This window comes from Delphinus delphis, chromosome 7 (genome assembly GCF_949987515.2).
Source record: "Delphinus delphis chromosome 7, mDelDel1.2, whole genome shotgun sequence".
Classification (NCBI taxonomy): domain Eukaryota; kingdom Metazoa; phylum Chordata; class Mammalia; order Artiodactyla; family Delphinidae; genus Delphinus; species Delphinus delphis.
The window spans coordinates 11,546,561-11,573,866 of record NC_082689.1 but is presented as its reverse complement, the minus strand read 5'-3'; the positions used below and the strand labels follow the sequence as shown (position 1 = coordinate 11,573,866).

The window sequence follows — 27,306 nt, the reverse complement described above, 5'->3', positions numbered from 1 at the left end:
ATAAACCTATGAATTCAGGAAAATAAGGAAACTATCATTGTAGCCAAAAAAGAAGGAATTGAAGTAATTGCATTTGGCGAGCTGTCCATAAATAACTGTCTTTTTTCTTTATTAATTTCTTTTTCCTTTAAGACAGAATATTATGATGCGTACCAGGAAAAGGGAGATGAAGGAATTCCAGGCCCACCAGGGCCCAAGGGAGCTCCTGGCCCACAGGGTGAGAATAAATTTCTTCCTAAAGCATTTGCTGATCATTCCATGTCTTTCTTTCAAGGCAAAATGTATAGCGTGTGTTTACAGACCCAGAATTGGCAAGAGGAGAAGGGAGGTCTCCTAATGTTCATAGGTGGTGATATTTTTTGGTGTTTCCTAATTTTCATAAGAAAATTCCATAGGTGGTATACAGTAGAAGGTAACTGAATTATCTTTATGTAGGAAAGCATAACGTTCAAGTCTGGTAGGAAGACACAAACATGGCTGGAGAGAAGGAGGTGGGAGTGTCCGAAACCAGCAATCTCAGTGGGATACAAAAGAGAAAATGGAGTCCCTGAAAAGCTATGATTTGAGCAAATCCACACAAATAGTGACAAGAAAGAACTGAAGTCCTGGTTTTCTGACTTCCAGCATCATGAATTAAAGTCACATTTACTTACGTTCTATCCCTTTTGATAGATTGCAAAGATCTGGCTAATAGCTCTTATCTCTTACTACACATTAAAATCCCCAGGAACTGCTAAATAAGAACCACGTCCAGGTCCCATCCCTGTGGTTCTGATTTAATTGCCTGGAGGAGGGCCCTGGATACTGGCAGATCGTTAAAGCTCCCCAGATTAATTCTAACGTGCAACAGGATTAAGAACCACTGATCTAGGAAAATTATTGATATAAATAATATTTCAAAGAATTTTACTTAAGAGGGGTAAAAGTCTCAGTGTACTTAAACAAATGGACAGATAAGTATTAGACATAGATTTTTAAAAATCTGATATGCTTACTATAAATCACTCATATACATCAAAGAATTAGAGCCCTACGCAGTGTTACAGCTATAAGCGATCTGAGACGGATCCAGACCAAACTCATATTCTTGACAATTCCAGCTATTTAATATTCTGGCATCTGAATCATCCCAGCAAAATGCCAAACACAGAGCAGACTCTTAGGAAGTGTCTTGTTGAATTATTTGAAGATGATAAAGTAGCATGATTTACTTTTTTTAAAAAATTGAAGTATAGTTGATTTACAATATTATATTGGTTTCAGGTGTACAACATAGTGATTCAATATTTTTGTAGATTATACTCCATGTAAAGTTATTACAAAAAATGGCTGTATTTCTCTCTGCTGTACCATATATCCTTGCTGCTTATTTATTTTATACAGAGTAGCTCATGTCCCTTATCCCCTACCCCTGTCTCTCTTCCCTCCCCCTTTTTGAGTGCTAGACATCTAAGATGAACTTAGTTTCTTCTTTACAGTTTGTTTAAATGAGTGAAGTTTTCTCATATTTACCTCTGTGAGAGTGGAGAAAAAGTATGAAAAATGTATTATTATATTATTATTATATCGTCATCCAAGATTTCAGTAACCGGGGGGGAGGGGATATTTACATCTTTGTAAACAATTAATTGCTATTATGTATTCACAGGTCCCAGTGGTCCCCCTGGAGCCCCTGGAAGTCCTGGTAGGTACATGTTTCTCAGGATACCAATAGAAACGCTATTAAATGGAAAACACACTGCTCTCTAGTGAGTCGACAGTATTTACATAAGACAAATGTTTCATTCATTGATATACAAGTGTTTCCAACGTCTTAATCGTTAACTTTGTGACCTGCAGGGGAAAAGGAAGTGGAAACTGGGAAACTGACACAAAGTAATAGAGAAATGCTCTTTTTTACTTCTCAGTAGTTTTAACTAAGTGTAAGACAGTAACTTCAGTGTAAGGAGCAGAAGGCTTGAAACTCAGAAGAGGCACAGAGCTAGAAAAACAATAATTTTATGGCAACTAGGTTGCTTAAAATGATAGTTTTCGTAGTGTATCACAAGTTGCCTAAAGACACATAGATTACAGCTGTTGTGTAAAGTTTTAATTTTAAAAATATATTGTTTGTGGTACATAGACAATTCTGTGAAGTGGAGAAAATATCTGTGAGTCATTTGAGTGGTTGCCTCTTGAGAGAGGAAGAATAGGATCAAGGATGGTTAAAGATCAACGACCGTAGCCTCAGTTATAACTGTCGTACCGTAATGTGTCATTTTGTAAAGGAGACAAAACTAAGAACAAAATAGCAAAGATTTGGTAAGCCCTGCCATTGACTATATTTTTCTCTGTACTATGCTGTATATTTAAACTATTTCATAATTTTGAAAATGAATTAAAATTAAACAGACTGAAGAACTACATGTATATTATAATCCTATTGCAAAAGAAAAAGATCAGTGGATAAATATTATGTGTTCTTGCATATGCGTGGAAAAATATATACCAAACTCTTAACAGCAGGTATTTCTTGAAGTCGAAATGATGCAAAAGGGGATTTTAAAGGTCTGACCAAATATTAAGAAAGACTTCCTTCCAAGTAATGAATAGAATGGTTTAAAAAGCCAGCAAGTGAAAATTAAAAAGCTCTAAAACAGATGTCAATCCGAAGGATTATTAGCCTTTAGGCCAAAATCTTCAAGCTCAATAATCAGAAATAATCGGATATTACCCCCACTGGTTTCTCAGCAGAGATTCTTAACTATGAGGCAGAGATTTGAGACTGCCCTTCTCACATCCGGGTCATTTTAGAAGGGACAGAAGAAGGGGGTTTTGTATCACCTGGCATGGCTTCTGCCCCAGGAGATGCCTGCCTCCCCCAGGGTACCCTTTAATATAACTAAGACGATTGGCAAGAAAAAAGTCCAATTACAATTTTCTCTCTTTCTCATTGGAGACCCTGAAAGATAGGCATCTTTTAGTCTCTAATAAAAAGAATTTATAAAATAACATATACTGAAGAATTTCTCCTGAAGTCCTTTTGAATCAAGAGACTACAGTGCATCCCAACCTCTGTTTCAGCCCCTTGTAATAAGTCACATAAATTATCTTCTTGAAATGGTATGGTCTGAGCTCTGCTGTATTGTGATAGTTTAACAAGGCCACAGATAAGGGACATCAGATAATTCACTTTTATATGCTCTATATACTTTTCAATTGTACAACTTTTATAAGAATATATCACTTTTTGCAATTGAAAAACAAATGTATATTAATCAGGGAAACATCTAAAAAACAATAAATGATTATTTTCTCCAAGGGTCATCAAGGCCTGGCCTCCAAGGAGCCCCTGGAGTACCAGGAGCAAAAGGAAGTAAAGGCGAGCGAGGACCCCCAGGAAAGAGCGCAGTGGGGCTTCCCGGGTCCCCTGGCTGTCCTGGTTCACCAGGCCCTACAGGGTTGCCAGGACCTCCAGGACCACCAGGTAAAGATGTCCTTTTGCGTACGTTGCCCGGTGACAGAGAAGTGCCCATCGGGGGCAATGAACCTTACACGCAGCTTGGCCATCAGTGTGGACCGTAGGAGTTATGTTTCCACTGGAGTTTCATTTTATTAACTATCTGTGGAAGCAGCTACGGTGGCAGGGCTACTTTGCAAGCGCAGCCCAGTGTTAGCCTGAGTTCCCACGGAGGGTGGAGCAGGAAACAGGAACAAGGGGAGAGAAGCAGGGAAGGAATGACCATTATCAAGTTGGCCTAGGCCAAGCGCAACTGCTCATTCAGTCCCTGGAGACTATCTTCCAAGAAGCTGTATAACTTCGTCTCAGGATAATCTTTCCTGGGGAGACAAAGAGGCAAGAATTTCCCCACCAGACCCTATTTCGCATGGGTCAAAGTTGTGCACCACAGGACGGGACTAACACCCTACCATCCCCATCCACGTCCCCCCACAGACACACACTTCCAGGCTGTGTTGACATGGCTCCTGGGGCGTCCTGGGGCTTGTCATCAGCAGGGGAGCCCCAGGACAGGAGGCTAGAGGTGTGCAACATGGACCAAAGCAAGATGCTGCCAGGAAAAGTGGGTCAGAAACCGCAGAGCTGCAGCCCAGAGGCTCTGAAGCGGTACCTGGAAGTTCTGATGAAGTTATCCTTTTCTCTCCATCCCCTGATAGAGCCACTTAGCATTCTGTATGTGGCTGATAGGGATATAGAACCTCAGGAACATACAGATCGCCCTATATATTTTTACATGCCTTTCCTGGCAGGTTCCTGGGAGGTCTTGTGTTTTATACCCAACCCTCCTACTAGCCTTAAGAATCTTCCATGCATCAGTGATATTTTTAAGAAAGGAAGAAACATTATTTATAGACAATATAATTATAAACATAGAAAATTAAAAAGAATAATCTGGAAAACTCTTAGTAGTAATAAAATAATTCTGTTAAGTGTCTAGTTATATGAGTAACATTAAAAATAAAGGGAGTTCCCTGGTGTTCTAGTAGTTAGGATTCGGCACTTCCACTGCCGTGGCCTGGGTTCAATCCCTGGTCAGGGAACTAAGATCCCAGAAGCAGCGCATCACGGCCTAAATAAATAAATAAATAAATAAAAGCTTTCCTTTAGGCTAACAACAATCTAAGAAATTATCCTATTAACAGAAGACAATGTCTAAGAACAAGCTGTTAAGCTATGGAGTGGATCTATGGAAAACTAAGCAAAGCAAAACTCAACAAAAATACTTTACTGTATATCAGGGGTTTGAACAACTTCTAGCCCTCCAAGTCTTTCTCCAGGTGTAGGTTTTGTGTCCTCCTTTTATCGATGACAAGCCTGATACGCACAGCTCACGAAGCTCAGGAATGTTCAAATCAGAATCTGGCCCACAGGGCGCCTGCCGTAGATCAGCTCCCGCTCCAAAGGCACCATGCTCCCTCGCCCTTCAGAGACTGTTCTTGTTTCTTACCCTTTCTTCTCTAAGCAACACCTATCTGTCCTTCCTGTTGGAGCTTCAAAGTCCTGCAGAAAGTTTTCACTGAGCCCACCTACCTCTTATAACACTCAGGTTTATCCTGATCATAGAATTTTCCACATTGCTTGTCTGAGTCAGTTTCCCCTATAAGACTCAAAGCTCTTTGAGGTCAGGGAGTGTCTCATTTACTCTTTGAAGCCCAGCATACAGCATGGGGGCTGGAACATTGTAGGTACTCAAATATTTGTTGAGTTAAATATGAAATGAATATGAAAATGTATAAGTATCTACAAATGTATAAATGTAAAAGTATACATGAGTCTACGTTAAGTATAAAAGTGCCGTAAGATTTTACTTTTTTTTCTATTTTTTAAATTCAGTTTGTTTTATTGAAGTATAATTGATGTACATTATATTAGTTTCAGGCATACAACATATTGATTCAATATTTGTATATATTATGAAATGATCATCACAGTGTCTAGTTAGTGTCTGTCACCATACGTAGTTACAATTTTTCTCTTGTGATGAGAACTTCTAAGACCTATTCTCTTAGCAACTTTCAAATGTGCAATACAGTATTATTAACTATAGTTACCATGCTGTATATTTCATCCCTAGGATGTATTTGTTTTAGAAGTGGAAGTAGATTTTACTGTTCAGAGATAACTACCCATTCAACTTAAGGACACAGATAACTGGATCACAAAATAAGCATTCTTTCATAATGGAACAGACATAATGTAACACATACATATTCCATCCAAATTAAATGTTTCCACTGTTACCTGTTGCTCTGAAATTGGGGGAAGCTATAGGTATTGTTTGTACATATTTAGTTTCATCAGCATTGCCTTCAACCTATATTGGAAATGGCAAGACCAAAAATTAGATCATAGAACACAACAATTTGAGAGAATTAACTATTGACCGTACCATTATAATAGCAGATGTATGTGGAAGACTGGGAACAGCTTTCTTGAAAAGCTGCTTTAAGAATGACAAACTCGGGCTTCCCTGGTGGCGCAGTGGTTGAGAGTCCACCTGCCGATGCAGGGGACACGGGTTCATGCCCTGGCCCGGGAAGATCCCACATGCCGCTGAGCGGCGAGGCCCGTGAGTCATGGCCACTGAGCCTGCGCGTCTAGAGCCTGTGCTCCGCAACAGGAGAGGCCACAACAGTGAGAGGCCCCCATACCGCAAAAAAAACAAAAACAAAAACAAAAAACTAGCTTTGGTGTTTTCTCTTCGTAGGTGGTATTGTTCTTCGCAGAGGTCCCCCTGGAGATGGTGGACCTCCAGGCCATACAGGGTCTCCAGGAATCCCGGGAGTCGATGGGCCCAAAGGTTGGTTCAATCAGTGATGTTTCTCAACTAGAATAAGCCATTCTCATCATCTTTATTATCACTGATTTTATATTTCCCTGAGACAACAATGACCCCAAAATAGCAGACAGTCAGAGACGGCTTCTTTTCCAAAAGGATTACCTAACGGTATTTATTTATCTGGAAATGAATCATTTATTTAGCACCTGTGCAATAAATCATTGGCTCTTCCTAGAATGTGGGTTGTAGCCTGCACTCGAGGAGAGAAACACTGAAATAGTAAATATTTAATACTAGGCTCTTGGGATTTCCTCTCTCAGCACGCAAAAAATAAGGTCAGATAAAGTAAGCAGGTATAATAGATGAATGATGTTTTTATTAATATGTACAATGTCCTAAATGATTTTCAATACATGAAAAAATTTTTAGGCGTAACGAATGATCGTGTGGTTCAAAAATACGTCCTTTCTAAGGACTCGGCATGGGTTTGTGAGTGATGCAAGTGTGTTCTCATTGCAGGGGAGCCAGGCCTTTTGTGCACACAGTGTCCTTGTGTCCCGGGGCCTCCAGGCCCCCCAGGATTGCCGGGGTTAGATGGCGTAAAAGGATTCCCAGGTACAGACAATTTGCACACAAGTATCTTTTCAAGTACCGAAAGGGTCGATTCATTGGGCAGGAAAAAAAGGCATCAGACTGCTAGATGTCAGGATGTGGTTTATATGAATTTAGAGGGAGACTTTCAGAAACACACTCTGTTAACATAAAGTAAGCCAAAAATCCCATAAAAGCTGGCATTTCCCCTTATTCCGTCTTAGTTGCTGAACTCTAGCAAACCACTGTGTTATCCAGGAATTGTAAACTCACTTTTCTACAGGGGAGCAGCTGGTAACTCGGAGGAGTGAAGCAGCCATACCAAACACAAACCACTTTTTTCTTCCATAAAGAAATAAGCCCCTGGGACTTCCCTGGCAGTCCAGTGGTTAAGACTCTGGGCTTCCACTGCAGGGGGTGAGGGTTCGATCCCTGGTTGGGGAATTAAGATCCTGCAAGCTGAGAGACGTGGCCAAAAAAAAAAAAAAATGCAAGAAACTGTCTCCCATTCTTTTTTTCAAGAGACATGACCCTTCTCAGTCTAATTTTTCATGTGCCCCCTTTTGATATCATCATGGGCACATGCACTATTTCACATTATGCTTAACCGTACAAGCACGATAACAAAGTTCACCCGTGGCCCCAGTGCTGGGGAAGATAGGGAGTGGTGAGGACTTCAGTAAACTGAAGGGGCTCCGCGGTAAACGGGAAGGTGCCACGAGGTGCTCAACTCCAGCCTGTTGTTACTCGGCAGCCTTTTAGGCTCTGTGCTAATAAATCTTCCAATCTTTCATGGGAAGAATAACATTGGGATTTTTTATCTGAAATCTCATGTTTTAAAAAAAATTAGCCGTCAACTTTTGAAGGAAAAAACATTTCATAGGCCAGTACCCTGAGGACTAAATAAAGCGTATGTCGCTTCCCTTGTCGACCTCTGTGCCGGACTAGAGCTCTCCACCTCAGCACTGTTGCTCCAGGCTGGCTCTGCCTCGGCTCTCCTACCTTCCCCTTCCCTGGTCATAGAAATGACCATGGACAAAGCCTTGAAGTAGAAAAAAGTCTCTATTTTATTAGTTGGGTTCCTCTGCCCCTGTGCCACTCTGCTGGCCACCCAGGGCCTTCACGTGGTATCACACACCATCTGGGTTCTGCCATTAGCACCTTGGTCTATAGACACCATCCTCAAATGATTTCTCATTAACTACTAAGAGCTCTCAAGTTACGGAGCCCTCGCTCAGTGCCCTAGGCATGGTTCTAGATGTCTTCTGTGCCTCCAGCCCTTCGTCCTCATGTCAACCCTAGAGCCAAGTGTTACATTAACCCCATTTAACAGATGAGGAAGCTGAGGTATCAGATGACATAGCTAATAAGCGGTAGAGCCTGACTCCAGTCCAGACACTCTCCTCTGGAGACATGCTCCCGCCTTCTACACTGGAACCCCTTAATTGCTGTACCAGGCGCTGCCCTTTGAGCCAAGTTAATCCAAAGCTCTACCTTAGGAGCTAAGAGCCAAAAGCTCTACCTTTGGAGATAAGAGCATGTTTGCATGTTACCACCATCCAGTAGACATTTGCGTTGACACAGAGTCTTCAGGGAGGCTTGGTCTCAGTCCAAAGAAGAAAGGCTCACGGTGGCAGCTGCGAGCACTGTGGCCAGCCAGTAGAGGACATGCATTGGGGCAGGGGTCCTTTGTCACCCTCAAATCCTACCCACTTCTTCATGAAGGCCTTAGTTGCTTTGCAGTCACTGCCCCCTGACTCCCTGAGACCAGCCTGACGGGAAAGGATGGGGCAAAGAACAGGGGGCAGTGTTCTTCATACAGCTCCTATTTGAGGCCCAAGTCTCTGGGGGAAATGTTAAAACAACAACTAAAAGGAAGGGAGGAAGGTAAAGAACAAAAGGAAAGCCATCATAATTTTCCTACATCCCCAGAGCGATCTCTGGCCCAAGGTTAGTGTTGCAGGCAGGTAGCTCACTGCTGCTAACCAACCGGTCGCATTGCTGTATATTCCTTGGTTTTCCTACATTTGAGGTACTACAGGTATAGCTCAAAGAGATACATAAGCAGTAAAACTGTTTGGATTACTATACAAAACATTCTCCTGGCTTAGATCTTGCCAAAAAAAAAAATCTGAATAAACATTTGTTAATAAACTGACCTGAGATCCGTCCAAAAGATCCTCTAAAGGGATCCTCTTTACAGAGATAGTTAAATAGAGGAAGAATAAAATCATACAGTAAAACGCAATATGGCAACCGATATACAAAGCCTCAGAAAGATTTGTACCTGTTTGGACCTGCAGTTACACTTTTAGCAATTTATTGTAAAGGAAATCTTTGGACGAATTTGCAGAACTAAATATCCAGAGGTATTTATCACAGCATTGTTTACAACAACTAAAGTTGAATAAGACAATCTAAATGTCTAAACATAGCTGTTAGCTGAATGAATGAAGGTTCACCCATACAATAGGCTACCATGCAGCCATTTAAAGGGAAGCTATAAGTCCATATTTATTGACATATGTACAGTATGATTCCAAAAAAGTGTATTATGAGTCCTATGCATTTATGGATATAAAATTTTATGAGTAATGCACACGAAAATTTTAGCAAATACTGTCTTCTGGTGGTAGATTTATGCGTGATTTTTTTTTTGAATTTTATTTTATTTTATTTTTATACAGCAAGTTCTCATTAGTTATCTATTTTATACATATTAGTGTATATATGTCAATTCCAGTCTCCCAATTCATCACACCACGACCGCCCCCGTATGTGTGATTTTTATTCTCTTCTTTCTGTATTTTTTTTTACAATGAACACCCATTACTTTTATCATTAGAAGAAAAAATGTGTCTCCTTAAAATGATAAAGACAAGAATTTTAGGAAGCTAAAATTTAAGAGTTCTTGTTTTGAATGTTCTCTCTTATTCCAGTTATTTACTCCCATTCTTACCTTGCACTGTGTGTTTTAATAAAGAAATTTTCTTTCTTCAGAAGAAGACATCCTATTTTCTTCACATACTGCATTACCCTAGGTGTTCAGAGTTTGTGTTCAATGTATACTTAATAATTTACTGCTTTCAGGAAGACAAGGGGCAGCTGGCATTAAAGGAATCCCAGGGTCCCCAGGAAGCGCTGGTCTTCCAGGATTTCCGGTAAGATTTCATGGTTTTAACGCTTTATTTACTTTCAATTTGGAAAATGGAGCCCTCTGGAAATATGGTTGTGCCCCATATAGGTTGTCAGTTTGGTGCCTGGCAAGGAGCACTTAATAGTAAAGCACTTAGTAGATACTTGTTGGTTGAATGAATAAATGAATGATGTGTGAAAGAATAAGTGAATGAATGAATGAATTTATAATCATTTCAAATGGTATCAGAGACAGAAGCTGATCAGTGGCTGCCTGGGGCTGAGGCTGGGAACAGGGATGGACTGCAAATAGATTTGCGGGAATTTGGAGGAGTGGTGGAAACATCCTAACACTGGACGGTGGTGATTGTGGCATGAATGTGTAAATTTACCAAAAATCATTGAATTGTATTCTTACAAAAGATTCATTTTATAATATGTAAATTATACATCAATAAAGTTGTTAAAAATTTAAGTCAGAAAGTTATACTTGGATAAATATATTTAAATCAAATTATCCATAGATGCATATTGAAATTTACCAGTATTCTAACATAATCTGAATTATGATGAAGGTTGTATCATATTGAATTATATTATTGTATATATATTGCATTGAATTACACTAATTGAATTTTTTTTATAGTTTTGGAAGAAAAAGATAAAGCCAAATAGCTTGAAATTTTACTTATGGGCCAAAGAAAGGGTCTGGAAAAAAATTCATGTTCATTAAAATTGAAAAGTTCTTATTGACATTTTTAAATATTGACACAAGAACTGTACCCAAATGCAAGGTAGACTCATGTTTGTACCACCCTAGGGATTGCCGGGTGATCAGGGTCATCCAGGACTTAAAGGAGAAAAAGGTGAAGCATCTCGGCCAGAGAGACAAGTGGGTGCCCCAGGGGATCCAGGGCTCCGAGGACATCCTGGAAGAAAGGGCTTGGATGGAATTCCTGGAACTCCGGGAGTAAAAGGATTACCAGGACCTAAGGGAGAACCGGTTGGTATCTAGACACTTTTTTCAAATTACCCTCCCTCTGAATGAAGGGCTCTAAAGTTAAGACATCAGATGATTTCTTTTCAAAAAATTGTTGGCCATTCAGCACAGTTCATCCCTTTAACTGCAGGATTAGGCATCTTCAAATGAGCAGTAATAACCCGAACAAATATTTATAGTATTTTGACAAAAAAAAAATAGCACTCCATGGTTTTTTTAGCCCATAGAAAATTCTACATTGATAATGACCTTGTTTCATACACAAGTTACAATTCCACATTTGTATCAAATGAGTTTATAGGGAAGTTCAGAAAATGATTAATAGTGGAAAGTTTTAGTCAACATTTGGGGGACAATGTTCATTCTTTTAAGTAAAAATAAATGCATAAGAGGACAGAATAGTTAGGGCTTTGTCATTTGGGTAAATGTTTTGTCATTTACCATATTTAAGTTTATATAATTCTGTCTCTTTTCATGGGATGGAATCTCTCACACGTTCAAGTGAGAGGTTCCTACCAGGATCTTTTTTTTTTTTAGCGTCTTTATTGGAGTATAATTGCTTTAAAATGGTGTGTTAGTTTCTGCTTTATAACACAGGGAATCAGCTACACATATATGTATATCCTCATATCTCCTCCCTCTTGCATCTCCCTCCCACCCTCCCTATCCCACCCCTCCAGGTGGTCACAAAGCACCGAGCTGGTCTCCCTGTGCTATGCAGCTGCTTCCCACTAGCTACCTAGTTTACATTTGGTAGTATATATAAGTCCATGCCACTCTCTCACTGCGTCCCCAGAATCTGTTTTTAAATGTCATAGAGGCAGAGGCTGAGAACCTATCGCATGTATCTGAGAAGTTTGCAAGGCATGCTGCCCAGCCTGTTTTATAAAATCCCAGTTTCTCCCAGGGTTAATCAGTGTCATCCAATACAAAGGGTTTCACCTCAAGCAGAGAAACTCGTCAAACAAATTTAAAGATTCACTCACAGACCCTTTAGTATGAGAATATGAATGGTGACTCCTCAGGTTGTGGATATGATATGCAGACTTTCCTAAACCTTTTAACTACAAAACGCTTTTTGAGTGGAAGCAGCTAGCAGGGCCAATGTTTCAGACTCTCTTTGGCAAACTGTCAGCTGCCCCTCCAGAGTGGCAGTTATCCTTAAAGAGGGCTGGAGTTGGGAACTCTTTTGGTCTGATATCAAGACAGTTCACATGATGCTTCCATTTGCATCGCCCTAATTTTTTTTATTAGTTCCAGTAAAGAAGTCCCAGAAAGTAAGAGAAAATCAAGGAACTGATTAGAGTCTTACACCCTGCAATTATGAAAGAAGGATTACCCAGTCCCACATTGACACTAAACAATGAAAAATCCAGTCAAATTTATTATTTGGGGCCATGTTGGAGAAGAAGGGGAACTTCGATTATTTTGTCAAATTCAACTTCTTTAAAATAAACAACTCATTTTCAAAGTGACAGACTATGGAATTAACAACAAAAAAAATATTTTATAAGAAAAAAATTACTATAGATAGAATATCTCCTTTATAATGAAAATACCTGGTGAAAAACCAATCAAATTAAAGTTTGCTGTACTGGTTTTATTTTAGAAATGTGCCAGTAACATGAATGTCACCTCTAATGCCATTTGAGTTACTGGCCAATTTGAGCTAAGTTTTTGGGGCTGTTGTCATATGTGGCGTCCCATTGTAGGACACCTTAAGTGGGACTCAAGAGAGTTAATGAAATGTTGCTGGATTCCAAAGGGCAAAACAACAGACATCATTCAGTGCTCTTATTTTAGGAACAATGCCCTTCAGGTAACAACTGCTTTTTAATTCAAGATCTTCTCCATGACAACCTAACTGGTATTCATATGCACGGTGAGGTTAGCCTGTGTAAAGGGATACTGGACGAATCACTATCCAAACATATTTCTATTGATACAGGCCCTGAGGGGGGAGAAGGGAGACCAGGGTCTTCCAGGGGATCCTGGCATCCCTGGGTCCCCAGGACCTGCAGGACCGGCTGGACCATCAGACTATGGACCTTGGGGAGAGCCTGGTCCAAAGGGCACCCAAGGACTTCCTGGAGCCCCTGGACCACCTGGAGAAGCCGGTTGGTTAGTTTTCTTTCCAGTCCTGTTTTCCTGTGGAGTGGGTTGATGGTTCCTAGCGCTAGTGAAACTCCCTCAAGACTAATGAATGTATAGAAACATGCTTCTAGTAAATAGACGATGTCAACTTGTAGACACTGGGAAATAACATGTAGGATATGGTAGAGATAATCCTCTTTTTCCCTGTTAGTGAGCAGTACAGCTGAAATTTCCTAGGAATAGTCTATATCCATTACTGATATAAATACACGGAGTGAATAGATCCTAAGAGATGAGCGGAAGTTAGCTACGATAAACAAAGGGAAGGCAAAAACCTATAGGATTGATCTTGAGAAGCCTCTTCCTGGGCCCAGGGCCCACTCATGTTATTGCAAATTTGTTCTTTTTGATTCATAACCTCATAAATAGTTTCTAAATAAAACTTCAAAGTAGCTAAGACAAATGAAGAAAAGTTGTCTTGATAATAAAGTCCCGTTAATTTTGGGATCCACGTATACTGAACATACTTGCGGGATTCAGGAGGGATCTGAACCTCAATGTTTATCCGTGGTGGAGAACATGGCGAAAGATGAGAATTTCACGTTACTGACAGTGTTAAACAAGTAATGCTACCATGGTCGTTTTTTACTTCTAAAATCACTTTAGAGACCCAAAAAACCACGGGTCTCCAAATCTTTTTATAGCATCCGTCACCAGGAATAAAATTTTGAGTGCAGTATCCCCAGTAGTATTCACATACAGGTGACCCTCAGATAACGCGGGAGTTAGGACGGGCAACCCTCTACGTGTATAACTTAGAGTCAACCCTCCTATGTGTGGTTCCTCCGTATCTGTAGTTCATGTAGTACTCTAGTATTTACTATTGAAAATATCCGCGAATGAGTGAACCCTCGTGGTTCAAACTTGTGTTGTTCAGGGGTCACCAGTACATTATAAATTGTATGCATGCATTTCTGTCCACACACATATGTAAATCTTATTTTGTGATTATTCATACATGTGTATTTTTTTCTGCACCTTACCTTTGAGGCTGCTATTCTAATCCAGGGATTGGCAAACCATGGCAGACCTCAGTCTCAATCCAGCCCACCTCCCACTCATGTATAGTTCCCAAGCTAAGAATGGTTTTTATATTTTTAGATGATTGGGGAAAAAACCTTTTGAATAATATTTTGTGACATGTTAAAATTATATAAAATTCAAGTTTCAGTGTCTATATAGTTGTATTGGCACACAGCTATGCTCATTTATTTACAGATTGTTCCTGGCTACTCTCACACTAGGATAACAGAGTTGAGTAATTGCAACAGAGAACCACCTGGGCCATAAAGTCTAAATTATTTACTATCTGGTCCTTTACTAAAAAAGTTTACTCAGCCCTCTTCTAATCCATTTTCAAATCTTCTTCTGTTCTTTCTAAATGTGAATTTTTAGTGAAGGACTCCACTGTCATAAAATATATTATTACCAAATTTTCCCCATCACATTACTGTAAACTTATTCTTTCTATAAATATATGAATATATGGACAATACTGATCACTAACATGTTTTTAATATTGGCCACTGTGGTCAGAATGTTATCTCAAATCTTTACCAGTGACACAGGCATTATTTTCTCAACACATGAGGAACTTATGTTAAAAAACATGCCCGGGCTTCCCTGGTAGCGCAGTGGTTGAGAGTCCACCTGCCGATGCAGGGGACACGGGTTCATGCCCCGGTCCGGGATGATCCCACATGCCGCGGAGTGGCTAGGCCCGTGAGCCATGGCCGCTGAGCCTGCGCGTCCGGAGCCTGTGCTCCGCAACGGGAGAGGCCACAGCAGTGAGAGGCCCGCGTACCGCAAAAAAAAAAAAAAAAAAAAAAAAAAAAGCAGGGCCAAGAATCAAGCCCAGATCAACTTGTTAGGCCTCACTTCATGTTTTGTCCAATAAACCATACTGCCTTCCTGTGAAAACTAGTCACCCAATAAATAAATATCCTACTAGTATTCACCAGCAGTTAGGCTGAATTCCATATTATTAATATTTTTAAAAATAGGCTCTCTTTTAATAGACCAGCATGTTGAGCTCTTAATTAAAACAAGGCTTAGACAATAGTAGATGCTTCCATATATTTGTCAGTGGAATTTCTATGAGCTGGTCATCTTTAAGCCAGTTTGAAGCCTATGGAAGCAGATTAGTTTTTATGTTCCTTAGGGTATGTTTATGAACCCCTTATAATTGTGTTTTTCCCTTCTGAAGAAAGAAAAGCTTCAATATGCACGCCAATCTTATGATGCAAATTTTCTTAAGGTCCTAAGGGAGAAATCGGTGTTTTGACACCAGTTCCAGGGCCCCCAGGACCTCCTGGAGCCCCAGGCCGTGCTGGCCCCCAAGGTCCACCTGGTGAGTATCCCTTTGCCACATCTGGTACATGGCATCAGATGGCACCCTGACTCTCCTAGTTATAACTCTCCCATTCTAAGGAAAGCATATAGTCACTGGCTCCAAAAAAAACAGTGCAAGCCAGAAGGGACAAGCCAACAGACAGGAGACTTGCTGTTGTCCTATGAGGTTACCCAGATTATTCCTGTTAGTACTTCTGATTCCAAAACAGAATCTCTACCATTACTTAAGAGGAGTTGGAATGCAGAACAATCTGCATGGATTTTTGGTGGAGGAGCAAGGAATGTGGGCTGGTGTTTAATCAGGACAGTTCCCACAGCTTCTTCATTTGAAAACTTACCTTCTTTGCCAACATCGTCTAAAACTTAACTTTGCATTGATGGAGGGAGACATATAGTTCAAGATATCGAGAATATTTCTTTTTAGGAGTTAAATTATATTTTCAAAATTATTTGCACCTCTTAATGATGAGCTCATTGCATAGAAAGGGGGAGGAAGGTGGGGTTATTATTTCTTAATTTTCAAAAAGATCTGGGATGACCCAGAAACAAACATTTTGTTTTAAGGCAAGATAAAGGGAAGGCGCTGATGTAAATGTATGCATGTTTTTAAGGTATCCCTGGATCCACAGGAAAATGTGATCTGGGTCTTCCTGGGCCCGATGGTGAACCAGGAATTCCAGGAATCGGATTCCCTGGGCCTCCTGGACCTAAGGGTAAATTAAAAAAAATTTTTAAACATAAGGTTCATTGTGGATATTTATAAAATATAAATACGTATAATGAATAATATAGGAAATATCCATTAAATCCTTTAAAATGATGTTTTCCAGCAGACTTAAATGGGAAAAAAACCTTACAATAATTTTAGCGAAAAAGGGAGAATTCACATTGATTTATGCAATCTCATCGCAGTCATATTTTTTAAAGTACATAAAAAAAACCGTAAGGAAATTCACTAAAATGCTAATAGTGATGCTTCTTGATTGTGGGATTAGGAGGAATTTATTCTTCTTCATAAATGCCTGTACTTTGTACATTTACACATTTCTTCACCTTATACATTTCTTTTATAATAAAAAAAAAACTGTTAAATCACAGATAGCTGATCTCCCTATATACTCCCAAATAAATTATGGAAGTTATTTTCCTTTAGGGAAAAATGCTGTTTCTCATCAAAGCGGGAAAACACTCCAAAGAAATCCAGATGCTAAGAACTCAAACAGTAACCTGAGGCTCCCTGCTGACACATACATCAAAGTCCTGTCCAGGATGGCATATGAGTCATCTCAGTCCCTGCGATGTCCCATAGAACTTCAGATTTTATGATAATTTCATGTTTGTTTCAATATTGTTGAAAGTGCTTATCCCAATATAATCCATTTTTTGGTGCTTCAACTCTTACATTAATATGTCAGCAATGTTTATCACCCATCAGTTCTGCCCAAATATAGGAATATTGATCTCAGTTTATGAGTATTTGAAACAGAAAACATAGTCACATTTCTCACATGGTCCCAAGAATGGCTTTGACTCCAGTTTCTTAGATTTCTTCCCAGTGATCTTGAAGTAATGCAACCTGGCCCATGTTTTAGCCAGGTGCTTCGTGGACCCTGCCTTGAGACGTTGCATCCTAGCTTGTCACCCTAAAGATTTGCCTTCTGGAAGGAGACTGTAAACTATGGGAAACAGAACTAGCATAAGGGCTTCTTGAAAGTGGAGATTCAGAATTTCCCAGTTGAACCTAATAAATCCCATGAAATAACTGTGAATTTAAAATTGGTCAAATTAGGGACTTCCCTGGTCGTCCAGTGGGTAAGACTCTGTGCTTCCAATGCAGGGGGCCCGGGTTCTATCCCTTGTCGGGGAACTAGATCCCACATGCATGCCGCAACTAAGAAGCCCACATGCCACAACTATGAGCCCACATGCCACAAAGAAGATCCCACGTGCCGCAACTAAGACCCGACATGGCTAAAATAAATAAATAAATGAAACTGGTCAAATTAGGGGCACAAAGGAACTCTTTGAACGCAGCCTTGCTCTACCAGGCTTTCCTCTTTTGAACCACAGACCGGAGAAAAAGATGTGTGTTAACTCCTTTCTCAACTCTCCTATTATAAATGCGTAAAAGAGAAGTTAATGTTCAGTGGCTATTACAGAGCTTTAGGAAGTAATTCTCTTGAGCAACCCAGGTTAAGAAAGGCTACCTGGATGCTGGAAATGCTTTATATCTCGATCTGGGTCATGCTTGAGTAGATATATAGACACATTTAAAAATTCATTTGGCTGTACACAGTATGCAAAATACACTTTAAAAAAGGCACCCAAATGGTCATTCGGTATCAGTGGTTTAAAGAATTGCTCAATCAAACTTTAGTGGTGCTAAACAACAAGAGTGGAGAAGGTAATTTTTTAAACTGGGAACCAATTTAATCTGATTTGGAATTGACTTTTTTAAAGTGCTAATTTAGCGGTTGGCATTCTCATCATTTAAACTTTCATAAAAATATCTAAGAGCTACTGTTCAGAATCTTTTAAGACCTGTCTTACAACCTTTGTTATCTTTTTCTCTGTAGGAGACCGAGGTTTTCCAGGAACAAAAGGATCACCAGGCTGTCCTGGAGAAATGGGAAAGCCAGGGTTACCTGGAAAGCCAGGCCTCCCAGGAGTCAAGGTCTTTGAGAATTAAAATTCAGACTGATAATTGGGGAGGGGAGGGGAGGGGCAGTTACAGTCAGTCAGTTAGGATGCTTTGTGTGTAGAAATTGTCAATATATTTGTAGATGATGAAGATGCCGACTTTTTTAAAAGTTTCTCTGAACCATCACTCCCCTTTAGAAAGGAGAATAGAAGGTGTAAGAAGACCAATTTGCCTCTCTATTTCTTCCTTAATCTTCAGAAACATTCAGAGTACTTAAAATGGGAAAACTCTAGAAACAGACGTGGATATCTATGAGAAAAACTATCAAAAGGAGAGACATCTAGACTGTTTACAGAAAATTCCACAGTCTTCTTAAAAAGTGGAGGCTATGAAGAATTACTAAGCACAGTTTTATTTAAAAAGTCAGCAACTACAATTGAAAAAGGAAAGTGGATGGAATGGTGGTGACTGTACAAAAGGGACATAGAACCTCCATCATGGAGACGTTATTTTCACGTAAATAGCCCTAAAGACCGATCAATAGTCGGTAAGGATTTGCAAGCATGATACAGTAAAACTAACGTAATTTCTGTGCTATAGGGAGAACCAGGGCTAGCCATGCCTGGAGAGCCAGGAGCACCAGGTTTGCCAGGAGAAAGAGGCAACTCTGGGGAAAAGGGAGAAAGTGGACTCCCTGGACTTCCAGGTCTCCCTGGAATTCCAGGAACTGGAGGGCTTGATGGACCACGAGGTAAAATAGCAAGTGTGATTGCTTTTCTCCACTGTGAGCTCAGCTAAAATGCTGCAGATTGAATGTGTAGGTGCTCTAGGGGTGAAGAACTCTTCTCAAACTTCCAGCTCAATAAATTGAACTTGCGAGCCTTAATTAACTTTCCATTCAAATTTCCATTCCATTGCTGCCCTACCTTTGTTCCCTCTTTCTTCCTTTCTTCCTTCTTTCCTTTTTAATGAGTGTCCTCTCTATAAGACATATCAATGGTATTAACTCTAAGTTCGATTCAGGAGGGAAAGTTATAAGAGAATGACTGGGATAGCAATACTAGGACCTTGAGTTTTGCCACCCGATTGTATTCTTGGACTCTATTTTGCAGGGGATCCAGGGCAGCCTGGACCACCTGGAGAAAGAGGCCCCCCAGGAAGGTGCAAAGAAAGTCTCAGTGGAGCTCAAGGACTTCCAGGCTTAAATGGATTGAAAGGGCAACAAGGTAGGGGGAGGCCCTTGAAACCAGTCACCAGGCGGGCAGATGACATGGGACTCCTGCTTTGAGTTTTGCTGCTTAACATGAGAACTATCCGGTAATAAGTCCTGACCACTGTTCAATGGGAAAAGTGATTTCAGAAACAAAAACCTGTTGTCACGAACTTGTTGCAGTGAATACCAACTATAGAGTAAGAGACCTGAAGTTACTACAGTAAGATTGGTTTGTGTCTTGTATGCAAGAAAATATGAACAATGAAGATATATACAGATGTATACTTACATATATATATATATATATATATACATATAAACTCTCAAATAACTTTTATCTTTAATACTTTCATAGGTATATTAAAGCGGTAAATGTATCCTTATTATTGAAACAGAGTGAATGTATGCAAAGGTATATGTTCACAAGTTACAAACTAAAATACATAGTTGGTTGCTTTACAAGCAACATAAAAGAAAGGGTATGAAAGTAAATCTAAATTATGAAAGCCAGGCGGTCATGGGAAACTTACCCTCTTTTTCGCTCCTCTCAACCAGATCTGTGAACTGTTTCTGGGTAAAAAATCCTTTAGAACTCGCCTATTATACTTCTTATATGTTCACAAACAAAATTTTGGCCAAGAAGTTAATTGTTGTAGTGGTGCTGCTATTGTTTCTAGAAGCATCTGGTGGCTTGCCGCCACGTGAGTGGCTCTGTATGAATTCTGCCAGTTAAAGACTGCGCCACGGTCAGAAAGTGCATTCCCAAGATGTGCCTGCAGGACTAGAAAATAAATCTAAATTCTGCACTATCATTACTTCATGAATCATTGAAACACAGAATGTTAAATCCAGAAGGGATCTTAGAATTTTACAAAAGGGGACCTAAATCTATCAATTAGAAAAGTCTGTGGTTTGCCCACAATCACAGAGCTAAATATTTACAGCCATAAAATATATCTGGAGTTGGTGTGGAAAGCAATCGTGCGTTCATTCATTCATTCATTCATTCATATATAGGCAGAAGAGGCGAAACGGGGCCAAAGGGAGACCCAGGTATTCCAGGCTTGGATAGGTCAGGATTTCCTGGAGAACCTGGACCACCAGGAATGCCGGGTCATCGAGGGGAGATGGGACCACCTGGTACAAAAGGATATCCAGGAAATCCAGGATTTTTAGGGCCACCAGGTACCCTTTATGTGCTTTTGTTTTTCTTCTTCTCTGTTCTTCCACATATTCCTTTTAAGGTAGCTGTGTAAACTAGAGACCCGCATCGGCTTTTGACTCTAAGCTTCTCTTTCATTTAGTATAAGTTTTTCTTCTGAGTTATTTGCAAGGAGCCAGAGGGCTGGGAACTGGTGGTAGTGGGATGGTCAAATTTCACAATTACCCACAATATGAGTATTTTTGCTGTATAATCTTGTTAATATATTACTAGTGAAATGTATTTGCTAGTATTTTGTTGAAATTTTTTGCATCCATATTTACAAGGGATACTTACTGGTCTGTTTTCTTGTGATGTCTTTGTCTGGTTTTGGTATCAGGGTAATGCTATCTTATTGAACAAGATGAGAAGTGTTTCCTCCTCTTGTATTTTCTAGAAGAGTTTGTGAAGAATTGATATGCTTTAAATATTTGATAGAGTTCACCAGTGAAGTCACCTGGGGCTTGGGTTTTCTTTGAGAGAAGTTTTAAAATTACTAATTCAATCTCTTTGCTTCTTATAGATCTATTCAAATTTTCTGTTTCTTCTTGAGTCAATTTTGGTAATCTGTGCCTCTTCTAAGAATTGGATTTTCTGGCCTGTCATTGTTCATAGTATTCCCTTATAATTCTTTTATTTCATCACTTATTATGGTTTATATGTTTGGGGGAGAATATTTCAATAGTCTTCTCATGGCATAAGGACCTCACTGGTCTCTCCTCCAGAGAAGAGTCCAGAATAAGAACTTAATCTGCTAATTAACCTTTCATTTATATTATTGAGCTACTATCATATGTCATCACTGTTCCAGACCCTAGAGACACATTGGTGGATAAGACTCCACCTCGAACAATGGGGAACACGATAACAAACACATTTAAGAGCTAAGTTCATCTAGTGACAAATGCTATGAAGAAAGTAAAATAAGGGAATATAACAAAGTTATTGATCAAGGGTTGGGACGAGGGAATGCTCCAAACCTTCAGCATATTTTCTCCTCATCCACAATTGTGATTTGCTACCAAATTCCACATCCACGATGTAAAAAAAGACCATTTACTGACCCATCCCTAGACAAGCGGGATTATTTTCCTGTTTACAGAAACCATTTTTGCAACACTCTTTCTCTCTTTCTAAGTATAATTCATTTTATTTTATGGAGTATTTCACTTTTCTCATTCTTTACAGCATGTGCTGCCTTGTGTTAATTTGTTTCCATAGGTGAAAAAGGAACGATTGGGATGATGGGGGTTCCCGGAAACATTGGCCCTCCGGGGCCTCCTGGGAAGCCAGGCACCCTGGGACAGAGGGGTAAGTGATAGAATATCTTTCCAGCTATCAGGAGGCATGAACAATGTTCATTTAATTAGCAGAAAAATAAATTATATTTTATTCTTTGAGGAGAAAGTAGTTCTGAGAAAACCTTATATTTGATTTTGCAGTTTTCTGTATTCCTTTGTCCCTTTTGAATAGTCATATTTTCTCCCTACAGGCTTAGACAACTACCCTCATGTGGCTGCCTGTTTGGGGGCAACTATTTATCAAGTTCTCAGCCCTGTTAACCTTTTTTGGTTTATCTGTCTTGTTTTGTTTTATGGTAAGCACTGTTAACTTTTGAATCCTCATGAACTTTTAAAGAATTAAGGAACTGATGATGTTACATCTGTCTCTTAGGGAGCTTTGGAATTCCAGGAGTAAAAGGCGAGAGAGGAGCCCCAGGTGCCAAAGGGGAACAAGGAGATAAAGGAATTCCAGGGCCTCCTGGAATATTACGCTTAGTCGGGGACAAAGGGGAACCAGGACTCAAAGGTACAAACGTTCTTATGTTTAGAACCAGAACATCAGAGCTGATTCTGGGACTAAGAAATTATCCAGGAAAATCCCTTTAGTTGACATATGAGAACAGTGAGGACCAGGGTTTAATTTCCCGCCCAGGCTCACAAAGCCAGTTGGTGACTGAGTTGGACTAGAACTGGGTTTTGTGTGCCTTGAACAGTAATATGTTGCCTCCTTAAATCGTAACTTTTTATTTCCAAGTTAATTCTTCATTTTGGTCCGCTGTCTTTAAATTTTCACTAGCCAATCTTTAAATTCTAAGCCTCAAAGCCCCCTTTTGCCAAGTATGGTGAAAATTAAACCTTTAGAAAATTCCACATAAAAAACTTCCCTGGCTGGAGTAGAAAACTCCACCCCAAATTCAACTCTATTCTATCAGCTGCTAGGGTGAATTTTTCTGATTGCATCTAAAAACTGCTTCTTACACTCAGAATCCTTTGGAGAATAATTACTAAAGAGAAAATATGTTTTGATTACAAATCAGTGCCTTAAAAATGCTGTTATTTGGGCTTCCCTGGTGGCGCAGTGGTTGAGAGGCCGCCTGCTGATGCAGGGGACACGAGTTCGTGCCCCGGTCCGGGAAGATCCCACGTGCCGTGGAGCGGCTGGGACCGTGAGCCATGGCCACTGAGCCTGCGCGTCCGGAGCCTGTGCTCCGCAACGGGAGAGGCCACAACAGTGAGAGGCCTGCATACCGCAAAAAACAAAACAAACAAGCAAACAAAAAAAACAAAACAATGCTGTTATTTGTTAGCTATAGCTGTTAAGCTCAAATTCAAACCCATTCAAATTATTTCAAGTTATTTAAGCACTTTGTATGACAGGCTTTTTTATATGATCAATACAGCCAATATCAAATCAAAATTTAAGGTTTGCCTTGCGGTCTTCCTGATCCAGCCTAACCCCAAGTAACTTTAATAAAACAAAGGAATTCTGGGTAAAATTAAATGTTTGCAGATCAAACTTCTATAGCAGGGAAGAATAAAAGAAAAATGTGTTTGTAGTTGCAAAACCATATCAAGTTTTGAATAATTTGTAATCAACTTTGAGAAGTTAGATTGTAAGATTTGCTTTAAAAATTCTGGATAGAGTTCTGTAGACCAGGCTGGCAAGACTGAATAGCTGTCTCTCCCAGAATCAGGAAGGACTTCACAGAGGTGACATTGGAGCAGGGTTCTGGAGAGTGATTGAATCCAACTAATTTGCTAACTTAAAAAAGGATAATCAGGGACTTCCCTGGTGGTCCAGTGGTTAAGAATCCAATCTGCCTTCCAACACAGGGGATGCAGGTTTGATCCCTGGTCGGGGAACTAAGATCTCATATGCCTAGTGGCAACTAAGCCCACGTGCCACAACTAGAGAGAAGCCCATGAGCCGCAACGAAGATCCCGCGTGCCGCAGCTAAAACCCAATGCAGCCAAATAAATAAATAAGTAAATATTTTTTAAAAAAATAAATAAAAATAAAATAGCCATTCTGGCCTTTTGCTATTCCTCAAATGGACCAAACTTTAAAAATAAATAAATAAAAGGATAATCATTGGGAAAAGAATCAGATTTTTTTCTATAAAGGAAAACTAGCAAGTAAAGGCCTTTTGGGTAGTCCCCCTTTAATCTGCTGTCCAAGGGATGGTTTAGTTCTGGGTGCGAACAGAAGACTGCATTACATTTTTAACAATAGAATAGAAAGTAGTATGAATTTTATAAAATTCTGCTAGAACTGGTCTAAGTCAAGATGTAAAAAAAAAAAAATACTGACACAAGTGTCCAGTCTTCATAAACTGTCAGACACCACTTCACTGGATTATTCTAGATGATTTAGGTAGTGTTGCAAACATTTTGAAAAAAAATATGAATAGCATATCTGTGCCTACATAAACTAAAATTTGACTCTAACATCATGAATGCACAATGGGTACTAATTTACAATTAAAGAATTGTTTCTGTAAAATATATAGGGACACATGCTATTTTTATGCTTCTAGCAAAGTACAAGGTGCATGGAAGCTGTCCTACATGTTTCCTTTTGGCTTTTCAAACCCACAACCAAGGAGCAGAGATAGACCACAACAACAACAAAAGATCATACTATCTAGGCCTCTCTAATTTCTATATGATTCATTTATCGTCTGAGTTTCTGACTTAAAGACATCCACTGCAAATGTGGAAGAGCTATTGAAGGTATGAAAAGCAAAGTCGTCCTCTCCTCAAGGAGTCTGCATGGAAGATTTAGACATATGTACAAAAAGGTAAAGAATAATATAAAAGAACTGTTATGCTATTTTAGCAAAGACCTGTGAAGCCCTTCCCACATGCAGGTACTGTTCCAAGCTTTACAAATATTGACTCATTTAATTCTCACAACAACCCTAGGAGTAGGTTATTGCTGTCATCCCATTTTATAGATGGGAAATGGAAAGGTCACATTACTCAGTGTCACTCTGATAGGAAGTGCAGAGATGGACCTCACACTGATGTTGTTGGTTCCAAAGTCCATACTCAGCCTTCTCACTGTGCTGCCAGCTGGGTACCACTGGCAGTGAGCCTTGTGGGACATGAGCAAAGCAGAACACACCTCAACCAGGGTAGTCAAAGAAGCCTCCATGAGCACAGGGAACTATATTCAGTATCCTGTAATAAACTATAATGGAAAATAATATGAAAAAGAACTTATACATGTATAACTGAATCACTTTGCTGTACAGCAGAAATAACACAACATTGTAAGTCAACTATACTTCAATAAAATAAATTTTAAGAAAGAGAAGCCTCCATGAAGAAGGATTTAAATTATGAGTAGGTTTCCGATGAGCAAGGGATACTCTCGGCTTAAAATCTTTCCAAGTCTCCCCTTGCTTTAAGAATTCAGGTTTCTGGGCTTCCCTGGTGGTGCAGTGGTTGAGAGTCTGTCTGCCGATGCAGGGTACACGGGTTCGTGCCCCGGTCCGGGAAGATCCCACGTGCCGCGGAGCGGCTGGGCCCGTGAGCCGTGACCGCTGAGCCTGCGCATCCGGAGCCTGTGCTCCGCAACGGGAGAGGCCACAACAGTGAGAGGCCCGCGTACCGCAAAAAAAAAAAAAAAAAAAAAAAAAAAAAGAATTCAGGTTTCTTTGACTGGCATCCAGGTTTCTTTATCACTTGCCCTTTGCCTACTTCTCCAGCCACATGACCTTTATTTACTTAGCAATTATTTTTTAGTACCTATGACTAGACATTTTTACTATGTCCTGAAGACACAGAGGTGAACAAAGCAGAGGTAGTGTTCTGGTCATGAGGAAACTTACAGCTTAATAAGAGAAAGAAACAATAATGTCTCTGTAAACAATTTATATCCAGGGCCAGGTAGTAAATATCTTAGGCTTTGTGGACCACATATGACACCTGTTGCCTATTCTTCTTTTGTGTGTGTTTGTCTGTTTACAGCCCATTAAAAATAGGAAAAGCATCCTTAGCTCTCCAGCCATGCAACATCAAGCCAAGTTTGGCCCACAGACGGTTGTTTGCCCCTTAAAAACCAAAGCAAATGAGTAAACTAAGTGATCTATATTTTTAGGTTATGATAAAGGATATAAATGGAAAAAAACCAAAAGTTACAAAAGAAAATATTCTAACTCCCTGCTACTCACCACTCCTCTGCACGTTATTTTCTTGCCTAAGAATTCTGTCCCACTCCATGCTTTCTCCATCCAGCTAGCTCCCACTTGCTCTTCAACACTGAGCTTATAAATATCCCCTCTTTGGTCTTCCCTGGTGGTGCAGTGGTTGAGAGTCCGCCTGCCGATGCAGGGGACACGGGTTCGTGCCCCGGTCCGGGAAGATCCCACATGCCGCGGAGCGGCTGGGCCCGTGAGCCATGGCCGCTGAGCCCGTGCGTCCGGAGCCTGTGCTCCGCAACGGGAGAGGCCACAGCAGTGAGAGGCCCCCGTACCGCAAAAAAAAAAATCCCCTCTTTTTAAGGAACCTCCATACTGTTCTCCACAGTGGCTGTACCAATTTCCATTCCCAGCAACAGTGCAAGAGGGTTCCCTTTTCTCTATACCCTCTCCAGCATTTACTGTTTGTAGATTTTTTGATGATGGCCATTCTGACCGGTGTGAAGTGATACCTCATTGTAGTTTTGATTTGCATTTCTCTAATAATTAGTGATGTAGGAATAGAAACGGAGCGGTAGAGAATGGACATGTGGACACAATCAGGGAAGGGGAGGGTGGGCTGAATTGGGAGATTAGGTTTGACATAAATACACTACCATGTGTAAAACAGATAGCTAGTGGGAACCTGCTGTATAGCACAGGGAGCTCAGCTCAGTGCTCTGTGATGACCTAGATGGGTGGGATGGGGGGCGAGGTCCAGGCGGGAGGGGATATATGTATACCTATAGCTGATTCACTTCACTATACAGCAGAAACTAACACAATATTGTAAAGCAATCACACTACAATTTAAAAAAATCCCCTCTTCTCAAAATTCTTCCCTGTAGCCTATTGTGCCCAACTCTGTTACAGAAACTATCTCACTGGTGGTAATTTTTTACTTGGCTGTCTCCCCAGTTAAACACTAAAAACTTGGGAAAAGAGAACTTGATTTTTCTATGTCTCCAGCACTTAGAACAAGAGCTGTCTGTTAATTACGTACTCAATACGTATGTCAATGAATGAATATGTAAGCAGGGAAACAGCCAAGGGAAGTGAATCTGCTTGAGAAAAGGCACAAGTTGCAGCCATGGATAGGTTGTAGAATGTTTCAAGTGCCAGTGAAAGGAGTCTGTCATTTACTCTGTAGGCAAAAGAGGTTCAATGAATATTTTTGAGCAGGAGAATGTGATCAAAGCCATGTTTTAGGGAAGGGAGGATGGTGTTGTGGGAAACTTATGAGACTTCTAGCCTGCAGAACTGGATTCAAGTCC

General features: G+C 40.1%; 1 protein-coding gene across 4 annotated transcripts in view; it reads left to right on the top strand.

Moving 5' to 3' along the window:
- The window catches only part of COL4A3 (collagen type IV alpha 3 chain), a 134,471-nt gene that overhangs the window by 82,782 nt on the left and 24,383 nt on the right, over window positions 1–27,306 (top strand). For all 4 annotated transcript variants that reach the window (XM_060016011.1, XM_060016012.1, XM_060016010.1 and 1 more), the window contains 16 exons: window positions 133–217; window positions 1,649–1,684; window positions 3,302–3,466; window positions 6,207–6,299; window positions 6,798–6,893; window positions 9,960–10,030; window positions 10,825–11,007; window positions 12,953–13,121; window positions 15,416–15,508; window positions 16,122–16,223; window positions 18,087–18,184; window positions 18,752–18,902; window positions 19,264–19,377; window positions 20,382–20,549; window positions 21,787–21,876; window positions 22,240–22,374. In XM_060016011.1, coding sequence (XP_059871994.1) covers window positions 133–217; window positions 1,649–1,684; window positions 3,302–3,466; window positions 6,207–6,299; window positions 6,798–6,893; window positions 9,960–10,030; window positions 10,825–11,007; window positions 12,953–13,121; window positions 15,416–15,508; window positions 16,122–16,223; window positions 18,087–18,184; window positions 18,752–18,902; window positions 19,264–19,377; window positions 20,382–20,549; window positions 21,787–21,876; window positions 22,240–22,374 — 1,849 coding nt within the window. The remainder of the gene's footprint in view (window positions 1–132; window positions 218–1,648; window positions 1,685–3,301; window positions 3,467–6,206; window positions 6,300–6,797; window positions 6,894–9,959; window positions 10,031–10,824; window positions 11,008–12,952; window positions 13,122–15,415; window positions 15,509–16,121; window positions 16,224–18,086; window positions 18,185–18,751; window positions 18,903–19,263; window positions 19,378–20,381; window positions 20,550–21,786; window positions 21,877–22,239; window positions 22,375–27,306) is intronic.